A 19,242-nucleotide genomic window follows, 5' to 3' on the forward strand; every position below is an offset into this window, starting at 1 on the left:
GCGGGAGGCAAATGAAAGAAAAGATGAGTCAGGCAGGAAATGCTTCACTGTGGGTGAAAACCAGAGATGGGGCTCAATAAAAGCTTGATCCACTTAAATGACAGCCATCTCACCTCAGATGAACGAGGTAGCGCAAAGTACGTCCCTGGCCCAGGGTTAGCGGCTTCCTGCTGATCTGATGGTTTGCGTCACGCCGGACAGGAACAGAGAAGGTCCTCTGGCGTAGGAAGGTCTGGTGTCCAGCTGGCATGGCTCGTAGGTCGTACATCACAACAAACATCTTTACCACCGTCTTGTTAGGGTTGAATAAGGTCTGCACAGAGCAACAGGGCAGGATTAGCAGTGTGTTAGCTGACTGACATCATAAATCGCATGGGAACAGAACCTTACATGGCAGGCAACATTGAGGTCACCTTCACACCCCGGCTCATTGCTCTGCTTTAGACAAACTGGTGTCTTGTATAGAAAAGTGTAAATGATACCACAGATCCATTTTAGGACAACATGTGAAAAGAAAAGGGATGAAACACAATGGTCTGAGTAGTGGTAGTGGAAGGTTGTTATAATGTAATAAATAACATATAATTAAGTCAACAAAGGTAAGGTACGGTATTCTGCAACTGGTGAAGCTGCATGGAGGGCGGAGCAAGACTACATCACACACATACAACGCCATAATGATGTACCTGGTGGAATCCCGGTGGCCTCTCTATTCCGTCAGCAGGTTTTTTTTTTGGTTTTTGTTTCAGTATTTGGTGTGCTTGAGAGCAGTGTGAGTACAAACTGGACAAAAGGAGAAACCCACTGACTGATAGGTATGAAAGTGACCTCATATTCATACTCATACTTTGTAATGTGTTCGTTCCAGTACATAAAGGAAAACGCCTGTCTAATTCAGAGATGTGATCTGGCTGGTGGCACTGTAAACGATCAAAAACATGTGCTTGCCTCAGAAGGTAACATTACCCCCATTCACCACTAGGGGTCTCCCGGTACTTTTGTGACTTTGCCTGATAAAGGCTTTGTTCTCAGCAATGTGGAAACCATGTTGCTGATAAGTCATGAATGTAAATATTCAATACACACATTTATGAATGTGGCCTTACCACTTGAATGGTTCCTGATGGAGGTACTCGGTAGCCCCTTTTACCCAGGGACTCCAGGTTTATCACACCCTGAGAAAAATCCATGGCAACCAAGTTAAGGACAGGTACACAAAGGTCAAACACACACACACATCTTGTTGCAGATTTAATTCAAGCCTCAGTCATGCAACAAGAATCAATTATTCATCAACTAACTGAGAAGGAAAAACCTAATCTCACCATGTAAGGTGAGGGAGCGTTGTCATCGGAGACGCTGTAGAATGACACATCCACAGGTAAGGTCAGGTGACTGGGGCAGAAGGATCCGCTGGCTCCGACCTCAGCTGTGAAACCCTCCACTGTTCCTAAAGGCTCCAAGCGGTAGTTCAGCACACACTCCTAATGTAAAAAAGTTCCATTTTGAAAATGTGGTGTTTCTCACATTAACATGAACCTTTGATTTTCACTTTATTCAGTGAACAAAATGTCTTCAGGGTATTTTTGTAAAGAGGCAGCTCAACCAAAATATACAAGCTGCTGTCGGACAACTGGCCCAAACGTTCCACATCTAAGAGAAGTTGAGGCTGAATCCCTTCTGTAAGTATTCTAACGACACATGGATGCTACATGATATGATTTAAGGATTCCTGTTCAGAGAAATTGTCAATATAAGTGTGTGTGTTGTACCTCAAAGTTTCCCAGCAGACTGAGACTGGCAGGTGGAGCGCTAGCACTGAACAGCTCCTGTGACTCATCCGTGTACCCTTCTCTCTTTGGACACACCCTGAAGGGTTAAAATCACACACTTGATCAACTTGATGTCTATGTGTGAAGCCTGAAAGAGCATCTGTCTGTGTGAACCTGATAAATACCGAAGGAATGTCTGAAAAAAAACTTAAAGTGTGTAAACAAATGTGACATCATGCACCTTCAGATGTGCTACACCCAAATGGAATTCACTAGAATAACAGACAGACTACAGCAAGAAGTGAAAACCCTTCTCTCTCTCTCTCACACACACGCACGCACACACACACACACACACACACACACACACACACACACACACACACACACACACACACACACACACACACTTCATATTAAGGAATGAGCGTAATAGTTTAACAACCATAGTGAATATTGTGCCCAGCCTTGCTGAAGTTGGGTCATACAGCTTTTAAAGTGTATCTCAATATTTCATGGTATTTCTTTGTAAAATCAAATTTAACCTGACATTATCAAACTATAATTAATACCACATAAATTGGCTGAAAGATTAGAAACGAATAGTTTCATTCACAAATCAAAATTCCAGAGAAAATGGAACAGATAAACACATGCATTTGTTTAAAAAAACATTTGTATACTAGATGGTACAAATACACCTAATAGGGACACAATATCAGAGAAACTCTTTATCACAAGGATAACGATATACAGCGATGTGGTACGACTAAACTTCTGAAACAACTTCTTTATCGAAAGTGGCACTGAGCTGCCACCCACGTCTGTGGGCAGCCCCGCTAAGTTCTGCCAGTTCAGTTCTGTCTGCCATTTTGAGCTGAATGTGTGTGACTGTAGATGTAGTCAGAGTACAGCAGAGCTTCAGCAGGTGGCAGATGAAAGCAATCATCAGTCGAGCCGGAGTGACCAATACTTACATCATTCAGAGCAACACTCATTGTCAGACCACTGGTGACACAGATAATGCGTCTATATCTTATTGATTATCTGAGGTTGTGTTCTCCGTCTTACATATATGTACACTCCTCATGCAATTTTACAAAGTAAACGCAAACTGAACTTTGAAGGAACATGCCAACTTTTTGGGAGAGGCTCTTATTTGCCACCCTCCCCAGAGATAGACAAAAAGATAGACATACTTCTCTCCTGTGTGTGTGCAGTGGGGAGAGACACAGAGAGGCTGGTTGATTGCTACGTAGCTTAGCACAATGAATAGTAGTGGATAAACAGGTTAGCATACCTCTGTTAAAAGCAATCAAAAACTCTTTTCTCCAAAATGCTCCTTGCCGGCATGAACAGAAGCAGGGTTGTGCATTACATATGTGCTGAAATAATTTAAAATTACAAGATGCTTTAATTTTAGAGTCAGATACATTTGGCTTAAACTATTTTCCTGCCTGGGCTCAGTGATTTGAAGCAGCACCTCAAAAGGCCCATTGTAACTTCAGCCAACAAAATAAAATGATTGTTGACAACAAGGGGAAGGACTGCTGCTACTAATCATAGCTGACCTTGTATGAGAGGATGAGGAGGATTACTTCAGGACAAACCAGGACTCTGAACTGTCCCTATTTAAACCAGAATACACAGAGGAGCAACTACTTGTTTTAGAGTCTGAGTGGGCTATATGAAGGTATGCTAACCTGTACATCCACTACCATCTGTTATGCTAAGTTAACAAGCACTCAGCTGGTCTCTGTGCGTCTCAGCTCCCTCCTGCACTCACAGAGGAGGGTATCTCTCTTCTTGTGAGGCTATAGGGAGTATGGCAAATAAGCATTCTCAAGTGGTTGGCCTGGTTTTTTTTTAACAAAACAAACACGTCTAAAAGCAAATATTAAAAGCAGCGTTTGCTGACTAAAATTTCTACTGAGTAAATTATTGCGCAAGTACGAGTAACTTGATTCAGACGGTGCAATAATCCACAAGGGATGTGGGAGGCAACTGTTAAAACAAGAACTTATTAATCATTAACCATTATCAAAAGTGGCGCACTAGAGTGACACTAGCCTGACGAGAGAAATAAAAATCTCAGGTGAGAAATTGTGTACCTTTTCCCAGAGGCCCAAGGCAAACCCTTACAGCCAGCCACCAGAGAGGTGTCCAGGTCAAAGTAGCCAGTTTGGTTTTTCCTCTGAGGAACCTGACACAGACACACAGGACATGATTTAGACTGACGCTTGCCGGCCTACAGCACAGTAGTCAACATCCTCTGTATTCCTTCAACAAATCTGGAGACTCTGATGTTTAAAACTATAAAAGGTCACACACATGAAACCCGTCTCAAACAGTAAAGTCAGTAAATTGACAAAAAAGTCACTGGAAAAACAATTCCCACATCTCTCATAATAAGGTATGACTATTTTGAGCAGCGTGAGTCATGATGTGTATGAATATGTGTACTAGTGTTGGTGAGTGTGTGAGCTCTCGTGGCTGACAGTGTTTGTGTGAGTGAGAGAGAGAGACTGATGATCTTGGAGAGCAATCCAGCAATTTAAGAGCAACAATTTACTGTGGCTGATGAGGCACGGATGAATCACGTGCACGAGTGTGTGCAGTAACCTTGGCTAAGTACTGAGTAGCCCTGCTGTAATAAAGGCATCTGGCAGATTATTTCTTCAGATTACTCATGTAGGGATTGTGAGTAATGACTCACATGGCTGGAAATCAAGGCTGGTGAATGTGTTATATGACAAACACCGGACACTAACAATGATTGCCAATCAAGGCTATGTGAGTGTGAAAGTCTCATCTTAGCAGACGGATGATGAGTGTGTGAGTGTGTAGGTGTGTGTATGGGTGTAAATGTGTGCTGTTGTCATACAGGGCTGGAGAGCAGAGGCAGGCCAGTGCAGGGGTGGAAGGCCTTGGTCGCTGTGGCGTCTAGTGAGTGGCGATTCTGTTTCTTCCAGCTGTTGCAGGGACGTAGAGGGGAGGGGCTGTGAGCTCGCTGGACCACAGAGAGGGAGAGGTTAAAACATCAATATCACCTGCATTTATCAAACTATATTCTAATATTTACAAAGCCTCATTTACGAGGTGATAGGTTGAAATGTGGTGGGACGCTGTTTGCTGAGTCCCTTACCAGGACAGAAGGAAGGTGAGTCGAATCTGGACTAGGGGTACCGGAGCATCCTGACTCCCTGGGAGCTCGGTTCTCATCCTGGAAGGCGGAGGCCTGGGCTGGTGCACAAGCCTGCTGCATCTGGGACTGAGGTTGAGGCCTGCTGGGGTTGTTGGTGACATTACAGTTCATGACTGTGCTGGAATCACTACATGTCCAACTAAAAAGCTGGGCATTTCGTGGCCCATTTTCAAGGACAGGGGAGGCAGGAGGAGTTTCATGGCTGCTGGTTGTGTGGACTAAGAGTTTTTCCTGTGTGGGAGTTCGTAAACGCTGACCAGTCTGGGCGTGAAACTGGCCTTTAAATATGGGTTCTTCAAGTGTACAGTGAGCGCCATTTTGGGCCCGAGGAGAATGGCATTCAGTCCCTGGATCGACTCGGGGCTTGTTTGTGCAAACAGGCGTGTGTGTGGCAGCGGTGTGTGTGCCCCTGTGAGGTTCGTGGCTGGGTATGTGGCCATTAGTGTAGCCATTGGTGGCAGTGTGTGAGGCCTGTGGGATGTGTTCAGTGTGTGAGTATGTGCGGATTGTGTGTGTGACTGTTGTTGTGTGCATGTGGTGCAGAGGGCTGCCGCTTCTGCTGTGGCTGGGTGAAAGTGAAGGAACCGACAGTCTCTCCTGGATGAGTCTGGTAATGTCTTGTACCGCCTGGGCAATGAGGGAGCTGTCTCTCTCCCTCTCCTTGTTTTTCTCACTCTCTCGATCTCGCTCCCTTTCTCCATTTTTCTCCTCCACTCGGTCTCTCATCTCAGTCATTTTCAGCTTCCTGCACGCTGCAGGTTTAGGGGAGGAGCTCTCCCGTCTGTGGAAGGAAGTGTCAGTCACGGGTGTGTTGAAGGGTGTGGACCACACACGCCCAACAGACTCATAGGGCGGTACCTCAGGCTCTTTGGTCTTATTGGAAGTTATGTCGTCGTGGTTACTGCCCCACATGGCTTTGGGAGGGTTGTCAGAGGCAAAAAGGCCTGGGGGAAGTGGTGGTGCCGTAGGGTCACAGAAGTTGAGCCTCTGTGCGATGCGGGCAATAACTTCTTGTCTCTCCTGTAACAGTGAGCCAATCAAGGGGTTTGTTTCATTTGCAACAGGCCTCGGGGAGGGGCAGCGGGGTGGTTCAGCCAAGGAGAAATTCTTAAAAGCTTTCAGTGGATCTGGTATAGGCCCCTTTGACTTTTCACTGCTGTTGGTACCAGACCCATAGTCCTCCAATTGTGTAGGGTCGGATGAACCATTGAGGGCCGTGTAAAGCCACTTTCCTGCTTTACTTGTGGGTAGTGGCGAGGGAGAGTGGGAGCGAGACGGTGTGGGGGAGTGAGAGGTCCTGTGAAACAGCGGGGAGCCCTGACTTTGGGGGATGTTGACCTGCGGAAGCTCTCCATTCTGATACATGTGGTTTTCAGCAGGCTCCTGGTTCTTCTTGCCATAGGAGGGTGGCACAGCAGTGTGTGGAAGGCTGTTAATGGGGATGTTGTTGATGGGAAGATTAGGGATGGGTAATCCATTAAGAAGAAGGCCAGACATGGAGTTGGAGCTCTTGCTGTACATGTTAGAGTTGTGAAGGAGGTTGTCTTTGCTGGGGTCCTGGTTCTTTCTGAGGGTGGGCAGGCCACCATGGCTGTTGAAGTTTGGATTGAGACTTGGGGTCTTGCTGTATAGTGGAGGCAGCCCAGTATGGATGCTGCAGGCCAGGGTGGGGTAAGTGGGTTGGCGGGGAAGCGACTGGACACGAACCTGCAGCGCAACACTCTGTGATACATTGGGAACGGGGAAAATGTGCTCTGATGGCGGCTGGGAGAACTGCCACACCAAGTCCTCATCAGCAGCACTGATTCTGTTACAACAGAGGGAGAGAGTAAATAAACAGGCCATGGTTAATGCTTGCATCTTAAAATATCCAGGAATTGAGGATGCCTCCAAGGACTCAGTTTTACTTCACTTGAAATCTTATGTGACAATAGAATGCTCAAAAATCATCTATACATTTCAAAGCACACTTCAAAGGAAGCTTCATGTAGCTTTAACAATCAAGCCGAACAGGCTCAGTGAAAAGCTTCAGTCTGCCAGTGTCAGTGTCTTGAGTGAGTGAGTGTTATGTCTGACCTGTACAGGATGTTTCTGGGGACGATGCCATGGGAGGCACTGAGCCAGGCGCTGAGCTGGGAGAAGAAGACGTAGGAGCGAACAGCCAATAACAGGGTCTTCTCCTCAATGAAACGGTCACCGCTTCTATTAAAAACATGGTTAAAAGAGATTGGAAATGTGCCAGTGTGTCAGGTTAATGAAAAACCATTCAGGGATGTGTGTTCACTACACACGTGAGTATAAAAGTAGGCCATTTTGCCTGGCTAATTAACCCTCTGATTGCTGAGCCATTAAACTGGGATTCTGTGGTATTTTATTTCATGTAATTATCTTATTTTTAGCAACCTTCACATCTCAAAATGAACCAATTTGAACCAACTATATTACATTATACATGTACATGTAAATTATATGAAATGAAACTCAAGGTTCTTTTATTTGGTAGTTCTATACATGCACGCAATTGCAAGCAATTTGTCTGTGTAAACGTCTGTTCATACAATATAATGTTGTGTAAAAAGACCCACATTAGTTCAAGTACAACGTGTACGTGAGAGTATTGGTCATGGTGAAGCTAACACAGCACACAAAGTGGTGAAGTAAGGAAACTTCAACCTTTAAGATTAAACATACTGCAGCTTTTTTCTAAAGCCCAGACTTTAAAGAGCAAGGGCAGAGAGAGACAACGAACAAGCTGCACCTTAGAGCAACATTTGCAGATATGTTTACACGCTGTTCAGTGTGCTGCAGCTGAGCACAAAATTAGCTTTCTAGCTGCAAACTCAGGTTAACAGAGTTATTCTACCCAGCTTGTTTGGCCTGGACAAAAAGTTCCGCTGTAGGATGATGTAAGCTAGATAAGACATAAACATAAACAAAAACAATGCAGGAAGCTAATGTGGGTGTTGGTCAAAGACTTTGGCAATTTGAATGGTTGAAGTTCATCATCTATATAGAGAATATAGAGCAGTCTGTAAGTTTTGGAAGACGACAAACAAAATGCTGGGCAGCACTGTTTCCTTTCTATGGATAAAGCATAATTGTGCCATTGCAACATCGCATTTCTGGAGAAGTGCACACTGCCCAGGCAGAAAACAGATGAGCATGTGAGTGCTGGTGTGGTGGCCTTACTGTCTTGGAACAGGCTGTAAGGTCCATCTCTCCAGCAGCAGAGCATCTTGTTTGATGACCGGGTCACTGATGGGGTCACTCGGCGGGCACTCATCACCATAGCAACAGTCTGGCAGGAGCATGACCTCGATCATGATGGGGATGCTGTTCCTCCAAAGCAGGATCACCTCAGAACGGGTTCGCCGTGCCTGCCGACACTTGACACACACACACACAGACAAAGGTGGAGGGTTAGTGTTTATTAGTGAATGTCAACAGTGGCATCACGATATTTAGAGGCCAAGCAGATGGGACCCAAAGGAGCCTCATTTAGGGCTGAATTTCTCCAGGGTTGCTGCACACTGAAATCAAATTGAATGCTTTTTAAGACCTTTCAGAAACCTTCAAGAGAAGGTCTTCTTTTCATAATTTGGAGCAAAAAAGAAAAAGAAAACCAAGACATGACATGAAAAGACCTGCAGAGGCATTTATGCAGTCAAGAGGCTGCTTGTTTGGAGGCAACTGCTATGGCAGTTATAGTAGTTTTCCTACAGGGCATGTAAGAACAATCCTTATACTGTTGTTTTTAATTTCATTTTTTTTGAACATTTCAACATAGTGTGTCTTTACACAATCTGACCTCTACTTGTAAATATGAATTTGACTGAAGCAGATGAAAATGGCATCAGAGAAGCTGCATGTTAGCTGCTGGGTTTGTGGAGTGAAAACTTTTTAACTGTTCTCATGACAATAAACGCATTAGTATTTGACATAAGGCTGTTGGTGTTGTACACGCAACTACATTTTTACATGCAGTGTTTTGCACTTAGCTGTACTTTATTGACTTACCTTATCAAAAGGTAAATGTTTGGACCCGCGAGCCAGGACTGGGGAGCATGGAATGTTTTTGTTTTTTTTTTAATATATTGTAGGGCCTTAAGTGATGAAAATCTTATTCAGGACTTTTTAAGGGTCTGCAGTTACCCTGTCATCATTGTTTTGTTTAGGTCACAGTTGTGTGCTTGTGGTGAACTCCTAGTTAAAACTAATGCAGTAAAAACAACTACTGAAATGTACGCTAGAAACTTGGTCAAAACGGTGTTCGTGGTATTGATCGATGATTATTTGATTGTGTTACTACAGAATATAAAAGGTGTTTCTGGTGCATCAAGGAGAGCAGAGCAACTATCTAACAAATGCATATGTGATACCTGTGGCAATTTGTCGCTGCATTCGTGCTTGTGAAGAGGTGGCATGGCTGACTGGGCTGGTGGACAATGCAGCCCCTCAGTTCTGCCCTTCACAGAATATTCCGGTGTCCTTCCCTCGGTGATGAGCAAGGTAAGGAACACCAGGAACTCCTCCGCATCGTACTCGAAAAACTCCTCGGTTGCATCTAGATGAGAGAGAGAGAGAGAGAGAGAGAGAGAGGGAGAGAGAGAGAGAGAATCAGCATCCTCTTGAAAATGAAGAGCAGTATTAAAGTAGGGGCCCATCCTGTGACATGCTGAAGGCAATGACAATGCAATGAGACATCCACCTGATCAACACATGAATGCATGACCATCTGTGATTTTATTTTCCTTTAACTTTATCAGACTACTTAACTTTGCCTGGAAAGGCTTGTTTAGGGAGGGCGTGTGGAAAGAAGGCAGTGGATGACACAACTTTTCCAGTTTGGCTGCTTCAAAAGAATTATATTTAGGCGTTCCATTTCAGCTGAGCTGAAGAGTGATGCTGTCACATACAGTAGACACACACACACAAAGACACAAACACATGCAGGCAGGGCTGACAGGGACATCATTCACATTTAATTACCAATGAAATATTTACAAACAAAACCTGTATTAAACCAAAAGCCTCCCTAGGTGGTTGGGATGGGCCAGTAAAGAACTCCCCACTGAATAGCCAGACTGAGCAAATTAACTATGTAGAGGAACCACTGTCATATTCAAATCATTGCTAATGCTGAGACTTGTGCTCTCATATCTGTAATACAACTGTAATAATCTGATCTTATTACTGGATGAAGGTACGTGTTGTTACGTGCTGGATTCAAGAGAACACTAGATCCAACTCACAAGCTGGTTTTTAGCCATAACAAAACACATTCCTGCTTCACTGATGTTAAAATTAAAGCTGGGTATTTTAGGAGTGGGTTGAGGAGCTCTTCAGCTCCTGTCCTTCTCAAGAGAAAACTTACAGAGTCCCACAGGAGGTCAGCTGATACACAGCAGTACTGAGAATGGCAGCTTCCTCTCTTTCTAACGCGGAAGCAAACAGACTGACTTGCAGACGCTGCTTCCCTAGAACCATGTAGGAGTTATAGAGGGGAAAATCTCAGACACTCAACCTCTGATGCATATTGATTTCAATCAGATGTTTAAAACATTGTGTTTACATTTTTATGTTTCTCATTTTGATGATGTCATGTCTTCATAAGAATACAAACACGATAAAAAATGCACATATATACACACACATACACACACCCTATCCTCCTCCCATCAGAGCCAAGCTGGCTGGAACAGAGTCCCTCTCAGCTGGCTATGCAGACATGTGTGCAATGAGCTGCTGATGCTTTGTGTGTGTGTGTGTGTGTGTGTGTGTATATCACAGTCAGCCAGCCAGTCACACACATTCCTCTTGGGGAACTCCTCCTACATGCCTTTGAGCTGCTGCTGCTGCACGTGGAGAGAGGCGCAGTCCAACACAAAACATGAGGAGGGAGCGTGGGGGTCTGTTAGCCAGCTGCAGGCTGAATGCAGGCAGGGTGAAAGAGATGAAGAGGGAGAAGAAAAAGGGCTACGCTCAGAAAAATCTTTAAAGTTTCTTTAAGGGCAGGGATCAGATAGGTTTGAACACGCAGCGAGAGAGAACAGTGAGACAGTGTAAGAAAGCAGTCGGCAGGACAATTATGAAATTAGTCTGATGTCATACATTACACCATCACATGAGGCTGCTTAGAATTTGTGGATTTATAGTTGTGCGCAGCAGTGAAGACACTGTATTATAGGTGACACTCTAAAAACTAGACAAGGGCCTCATAAGAAAGAACGCATAGATTGATAGAGGCATAGGATGAGGGAAAGGAGGTAAGAGATCAAGGGAGAGGAGAAAAACTGACTCTGAAAGCAGTGATTTACACAAGCCCCCACCTCAAATACACACACACACACACACACAGTCTCAATCATGAGGGTACAGTTGGTGTCAGATTGCTGTTTTCAACAGAGGGAAAACACACACACAAACATACACCCTGAATGTTCAAAACAAAAACACATGACCAATAAAAATAAAGACACGCTGATACACAAACACACCACCACTAAACACACACAAATCCGATGAAAAGATACACACACACACACACACACACACACACACACACACACACACACACAAGTGTGCAGTGCAGGACAAAGGACTAGTGATGGAGGGTTTGGTTAAGGGGCCCAGCTTGCGTATGCATAGATGAGAGCTGTCATTCTTTAGGGCGTCGTGCTTGAATAGAACATTCCTATGAAGCCTACACACATGTACACACACACACACACACACATGTACACACACACAAAGAAACAGCTTACGCGGATGCTTGGAGGTGATCAAAATGCAGGACAACGCAAAAAGAGGGGGAAGCAGGAAAGCACGTTTACTACCAATGGGACAGCAATATCTACAGAACGCAGGCGTCTTGTTCAAGCAAACACAGGATGCTTAATTCCTGACAAGTTAAATCACTGCTCTTTTTAACATCTTTAATTTTTTCTTTAGTGTTGTTATACAAATTTGGAAATTCTGTAATAATCCACATTGTTGCCAATCATTAAGCCTTCCTAGGAAGGTTCAACGTTCAGGGTTGCCTTCCTCTTCCCCTCCTCCATCTCTCGTTCCCACTGGAGTGTGACCAAAACCTTTCAGCTCCTAAACGTGAACGCCGTCTCATGAGCTTTTATGTGTAGTGCTGGATTTACTGTGTGCCTGTGAGTCATAATGTCTGTCCCTTCAATTTTTGTTTGGAGTTTTCCTGGGTTCCATACAGCAAGAACATGGATTAATTTAGTCTCACTTCTACAAATGAAAGGAGAAAATAAAGACACAAACCGAAGTGTAAATGTAATAGTTGGTATTCAGCCTGCAGTCAGATTAGAGAAGTGCCAGTGCTACTACTGGGGGTGCTTGAGAAATGCAAATGGAATACACTTCAATCAGTTTTAGGCTACTGGTTTAATGAAGACGCTTTTATGATGCATCCTGCTCTTTTCCAGTCTAAACCTGAAATACACAACAACCCTTATCTGTCTCTCCTCCGTGCGCGGGTGACCTTGGCTCCATTCGGTCTTGATGCGAATGTGAATTATGTAACAGGTTGGATTTAGATTAAGGTCTCTTATTATTAGACCTGTGACTGTCTGCCACCAAGTGTAGCTGGAGTCCCGCCTACAGATCAGCTGGTTTGGCCTGTATATGCACACACACCTCTCAGCTGTCTTCATGTCCTTGTGCCAGCAGATCAGTATAGGGTAATGTACGATGGAAAAAGTCCTCCAGGACAGGAGCAGAGAGGTCAGCCTTAATAGCCAATACAACATTTAGAGCAAATACACTGCAGCACACACTGTGGTATGATTCATTATTGCCTTAGGCCTCTCAGAAGGCAAATGATGTGCAAGGAAAATATGTCAACGCCTGAGCTGAACTATCCTGTATGGCTTGTCTGTATGGCTGGATTATAAGGCACATATCAAATGTTTACATTTTGAATGTGGCACTATATCTATTTCTATGGAGACAGATAGGAAGACGAAGACAGACAGACAGACACACACACACACACACACACACACACAGATAAAGGCTGACCCATTAATCCTTGCACTGTGGCCACACTGTCAGTGAATGGTGGGCCCTCCATCTTTAGCACAAGCTGCTCTGCTCTCTACAGTCACACACGCACACTCACAGCTAATTTGAATGCAGTGGAAGTAGCCATATGGTAAAAGCCACTCCCATCTTCGTCTGTACAGCTCAAGCAGAGGCTGTAGTGCTCTGCTCTATACGTGACATTTGTTTATGATCATGTTCCATTCAAATGAAGCTGAGAACAGCTGCTAGAGTTCTTACATTGATATTTTCATTACTCTGTCTGTGCTGAGATGAGTGTCACTGATTAGAGTCCAAGCAGCAACACAAGACTGACTAGCTCAACTAGACTTAAGCTGAGCTACTGGTTACCAAATACACACAGAGAAAATGAGATAATAAAGTGCTTGGCGTGAAGGGCGGAGAGATGAGACACGCATCAGAGGAAGAGAGACAGAAGGTCTACACAGATACTGGAAGAGGCAGAGTGGTTTAAAAGGCAGACAGGAAACACCCAGTGTGTTAAAAAGGCTGACAGGAAGTAAATTACCATTTTCATAGTCAACTGCGTCATGTACAATCTTTGTAAATCAATACATATCTTATGAATTAGGAGGAGTTTCCATCAATTGAGTTGATGTAAAACAAACAAACAAACAAACAAACAAAAAAACCTCACCCTGAACCTTTCTGAAGGTGAAAACCAACCTTCTGCAGGTCGAGAACACATACCCCGCCGAGATGAGCATGCCCTCGCAGCCCTGTGCACCTCGGAGAGTGTGGCTATTCTTTAGAGCGAGGGGATGGTAAAAACTGGCAATGATTGGATTTTGCATAAAGTGACAGACTAATGCTTGCACTGCAATGCAAGTACTTTTACAGTGACCCAACATTTACTTCTTCCAGTGTTTAGGTGGTGCTATGACTACTTTGCCCCTAATTTTACATGTTCTTTCATTCATACTACACCCGTCCACCATGTTAGGTGAAAATCAGCCTTACAGCATCATATAATGTTGCTGACAGACAAGTGCCAAAACATGACTTTGATAGTGAACGTAAAAAAGCTCACCCAGGTGATGCGTGTTCTATTAGTCAGATTTGGTTGACTACACTTGGATTATATGGGAGATCAGTCACATCAAGCACAGCGCTCCTAACTTCTCCATAAGCTGCATCTAAAGACATGACAAGCTGTGCACAGGCAGAGGGAGCAGAGACGGAAACCAATCTAAATATAACTGTTGTGTCATATTCTGTTGTTTGTACCTTGCAAAAAAATCACCTGCATGTACTATACACACTATATGTGCATTCTGTTTTTTCAGATTTGCAGAACCACAATGGAAACAACCAAATACATCACCTCAAAACAAAGAGGATGAAGCTGTTGAACTGCATACACTTCTGGTGGCAATATTTATGTTGAACCAAACATCATACACTTCAGTTGGAAAAATTGTGATTTTCAATTGAGAGGGATCATGTAGCCCTAATGAACACGCACACACGCACGCATCTACGCGGGCGGACGGACGGGCACGCGCGGGCGCGCGTGCGCACACACACACACACACACACACACACACACACACACAGCTGCACTTCGATAATGAATATACAGAGGCAGAATGGGAGATTACCCTGACAGTTCTTTCATGCTAAATCTTCTTACTGCAGCCCCCGGTGAGATAAATATAGACACAACTTGGTAGCTCTCTTTCTCTGTTCTCTCTCCCTCTGATTTCAAAGAGTAGTTTTCTACAATGAACTATTTGATAACTCAGTGATAATGTCTGCACTGCAGGCACCACCCATGTTAAAAAAAGGGCTGATGCAGGGAATGCCTGAAGTCATACACTGAACATCAGCCAACAAATCAGCTACACTGAGCTTCTTTGCAAATGAGAATCATTTTAAATAGCTGTGATTTTTGATTATTTGTTAAATTATCAAACCACCATTTCTTGCATGAATTTTCCAGTTTTGCATTTATCTAAATCTATATTCCATTAACACTGACCTTTTAAGTGCTTGCTTAGTAACTCATTATGCCAGGAGGCTAAGCTAACCCTGTACTGCCCTAGTCTTATATCACACCACCAATTATTACCGCATCACTGGGTAGGTCTTCTGAGGTCCACCTGATGTGCACTATGTTGAAATCTTCTGACGATGACCACTTTCAAAGTAATCAAATGCACTGGTGGTAGCACAGCAGATGGCAGATCTGAAGTGTCAGCAGCTCTGGCAAGTGAACCTCACCGCCACAGCAATGATTTGCAATGCAGTCTTTTCTGTTCCACGGCCATTTCTGCAGTCCTGACTTACTATGTGACGACCAGCTGGACTGCAAACCAACTACTCATGATACATACACATCTGAGGGGTTACAGCATCACCAGTGTTTTCCTCACACACTCTCGAAGCGTAAAATAGTGAAGACATCAGCTTCAATGAGAAAGGTAAAATTAAGTTAGCTGTTTGGAAGCACTTCTATTTCAAGCAGTCAGAAGAACACCAACGAGCCAGGAAGTAAGCAAGATGTCTACAACAAAGTCTCCACCTCATACCCATAAGATCTTTGTTCCAATGCTTTAATGCCACATATTGATATGGCGTGGTAAGATTTATGAAGTGATCATGGTTTGGGTTAAAATGAACACTGTTTTAATGAAAACAGGAAGACAACACTCACTACTGGGCTGGCACAAGAAACCAACAGCATACAGTATCCAAATATCCTAGTAAAACAGCAGTGACTAAACTGCAGTGACTGTTTCTCCAGTTTTTGACAGCTCTCTCCACTCAGTGGCCACAAACATGAGTCTCCTGCAGAGGAGTCGCATCGCTCTATCAGTTCACTGCTCCCTCAACCTCCGTATACAGACTGTGCTTCCCTTTTATTGATGTCATTTGACTTCCTGCATTTCCTTCTTCATTATGATTAGGTTATATGGCTGATTGACAATATGGCAAATTTCCATATACGTCACTGCAAAAAAGCAGGGGGCCTCTAGTATATGAGCTCCTTCATGTTAAACCAGACAGTCACTAAATGCACCCATGGGACCCCTCTTTAATTTTGAAGAATATTTTTCACTGGTACAGAAATGACAACATAGTTTAAGACACAATTTACCAAGCAGCCCTGCAGCCATTCATGGCGGCATTTCAAGTCTTCTCTTTCAAGTCCTGACATAAAAGAAGTGCTGCTGCCAAAGACAGGGGATGTACTGCCTCAGCTATTTTTCTCCTGCTTGACTGACCTGGGACTAGTGGAGAACTGTGATCAATGATCACGACAGTTGACCAGGGAAGAAAGGGGGGAAAAAAGGACACATGTTACCAAGGCAACAGAGACATTGTGTTAAGCATTCCCATCACGAGTGTGTGTGTGTGTGTGTGTGTGTGTGAGAATGAGTTGCACCAATATGTATGTTTGTATGTAAGAGTGACCTGCAGAATGACTACAGAATGTTTGAAGATAGTTAACGCTCACATGCCACTGTGTGTGCACTGCACATATGCAGCCTATGACCCGTGTGTGTCTGCATGATTGTCGTGCTTTGATCGTGTACTATGTTACTATTTTGTTTATTAGAGATGGGAAAACCGGTTCCAGTTGAGAATCGGTTCCAAAACAATCAATTCATCTCAACTGTGCATTTCACTGCAGACAAAGCAGTTAAAAATATTTTCTTTGTGTTTGTTGAACAAGTGATTTGGTCAATTACCTTTCCTGACCTTTTATTCGCAAAGCTTTAATTGTGACGAGTTTTGGGTAGTCGTCGATTCATGTAAAACTTTATTTTTCACTTCAGCTGGTTGATTGGGTTGTGTCCACTGCAGCCTTCTGATGGAGGGGCTGCGTTGGTCTACTCCCCCCAACCCACACACAGAAAATAAAAAATAAAATCAGTAAACAATACGAAAATCAGTGAAGACTCAGACCAATAAACAGATCGTTAATAGCACTGGTGGTTAACATCTCATTAATGTGTACGCTGAGCTCTGTCTGTTTAGGTGAGTGTTATCCTGACCGAGTGGTTATGTCACTCAGTAGCTTTCCTCCATGCGTCTCTGTTCAGCAGAGCTTTTGTTGTCTGGCTCCATGATAAAACAGCAGAAGACAGGTAATAAACTTCAGTTGGAATAACGCACAAGTAATCTCAGTAACATGTCACTGCCAGCTCACTTTTCCTGTTTTTGTCTGCCTAATCATCTGACATAAATACTGGAAGTGGTGTTGGGGTCTGCCCAGAAACAGGCAGGTTTCACCACAAGATTGTCAAGAACAGTTAGGATCATTGGGATCACTCACACAGAAGATCTGAATCAGGTGCAGTTTGATTTACGGAAATTTAAGATATCACATTTATTTTAGATCATGGCGGACAGAATAGAGGACTGGCATCCTAAATTCCACTATTAAGCTGTCCACCAGCAGACCTCGTCAATCCACTTTGGCTGTTTTCTGTCAACCAGCAGTTAATACCAGAAGGTTTCTGGCCAAGAATCTGTCTTTCACAAAACTTTTTCCAGTTTCCTCCCACTAGATTTAGCAAGATAGTTCTTCAAAACTATGGACTCAGGATCTGTGACGTAAGTGTGGGTGTGTGTCCCTCTCTTCCACTTTGCAACACAAAGGAGCAGATTCACTGCACACATAGCAACAAGCCCTGATTGGCTGAGGAGCATTAGTACAGTTCTAGCAGAGAAGAACCCTTCCTCTGTTATGTGAACTCAGCGGCTATTATTTCTCTGCTGCCAGCAAACAAACACCCAGACAGTCACACCACCTTGCCCTCTCACACCCATTATTGTTAGTTATAAACAGAGCAGTTGTTTAGCAGCTGAGTAACACATAACACTGAAGTCACATGGTGAAAAAACTGTGGCCCGCTGGAAAAAAGTTTTCATCATGAGGCGTAAGCATTAACTGGACAAAGCTCATCTTAGCTAATGTGGAAAAACTGGCTATAGAGTAGAGCTTTTACTTGGTTTTAAGGTTGTTCTCATTCTGACTGCTAGAAAGAACACCTGAAACACCAAATTTATAGAAAACACAAGCTGACTTAAATTGGTAAGCCAGAGCAGCAACTTTGGAATGCAGAACTCAAAAATAAATGTGAAGCTGACAGCAGGCTAGTGAGGAGAGAATGCTATATTTTCTAAAGCAGGAGTTTAAACCCACACTTACTGCAGTAAAGCTTTTTGAGCACATTCACACAAAGCCCCTTTAAATCACTTGTGTCTCTGTACTTTCTAATAGTGTTGGGTCAGTACCGGATGATGAAAGCACCACTAACAATGGCTGCCTCTGAGGGTTAGGTAACCAAGTGTTGAAGATGTGCCAAGAACCTGCAGGATTTCACTGTAACCACACAAAGCTCCGGTGGATTTCACTGATTAGGACAGCTTTCACCGGACAGGACTAACCAGATGGTTAAAAATCTCTCACTGACCACCAAGGTAACCCAAACAAGCTGGGACGTGATTTTCATTAAGTCCACATTTTAGATACTGAGTTAATACCTGAGGAGAAGTTATGCTTCCACATGAATCCATTCATGCAGTGACAGGCAGCTGTACCGCTTGTTTGGGGTGAGTTGGATGCTCACAGGCAAGTCACTCTTTCAGAGCTGTTCTGATTCCAATACCAATACAAAGGCCTCTGATACTGGCCAAGAATGAAGAATGAGCGAGCATGCCAGTCTATGCACTGATCTGATACCACATCATTTGTTATTATCCAGTTAACTAGATGAATTATCTCTGATGAATATTACTTTCAGGATATCCACTCACAGCTGTCCAACAGCCTACACAGGAAAATGAGCTGTGCTTCCACGGGAAAATACTATTTTAGAGAGGCAAAGATGAAGTGAATGATTTATTATTGGTCGGATGGAGTTAGTCAAATGTCAGCAATGAGGTAATGTTTCATATGAGAAAATCCTACCAGTAGAATGGACGAGTACAGCATCAAGGGTGTAGTTTTGAGAGCGACTGTTGGAGTAGATGATAAAATAAATTAGGGCTGGTAAGTAAGGCTTCTGCTGATGGCAGAATGTGTGTCAAAATAAAGTATCACATCGTTGAGTACAGACACAAGAATGATGATTCTGTCTTATGTTGTGACTCATATCACAACTACAATGTCAGTCTAAATGTCCATAATTAGTTGCTTTTGTCTGTCCCTTTCTGTCTTAATTTATAATT

The 19,242-nt window shown here is 43.6% G+C and overlaps 1 protein-coding gene across 1 annotated transcript in view; it reads right to left on the reverse strand.

Annotated features, from left to right (window-relative positions):
• atosa (atos homolog A) overlaps window positions 1–19,242 on the reverse strand; it is a 32,320-nt gene that overhangs the window by 1,467 nt on the left and 11,611 nt on the right. Inside the window, exons 2-11 of the mRNA XM_086188195.1 lie at window positions 9,357–9,541; window positions 8,167–8,363; window positions 7,054–7,179; window positions 4,918–6,784; window positions 4,657–4,782; window positions 3,884–3,975; window positions 1,773–1,869; window positions 1,326–1,484; window positions 1,107–1,175; window positions 114–313 (exon numbers count right to left, since the gene is read on the reverse strand). Of these exons, the coding sequence (XP_086044321.1) occupies window positions 114–313; window positions 1,107–1,175; window positions 1,326–1,484; window positions 1,773–1,869; window positions 3,884–3,975; window positions 4,657–4,782; window positions 4,918–6,784; window positions 7,054–7,179; window positions 8,167–8,363; window positions 9,357–9,541 (3,118 nt within the window). The remainder of the gene's footprint in view (window positions 1–113; window positions 314–1,106; window positions 1,176–1,325; window positions 1,485–1,772; window positions 1,870–3,883; window positions 3,976–4,656; window positions 4,783–4,917; window positions 6,785–7,053; window positions 7,180–8,166; window positions 8,364–9,356; window positions 9,542–19,242) is intronic.

This window comes from Aulostomus chinensis, chromosome 2 (assembly GCF_037954235.1).
Source record: "Aulostomus chinensis isolate RoL2024-O1b breed Wild chromosome 2, RoL_Achi_v1.0, whole genome shotgun sequence".
NCBI lineage: Eukaryota > Metazoa > Chordata > Actinopteri > Syngnathiformes > Aulostomidae > Aulostomus > Aulostomus chinensis.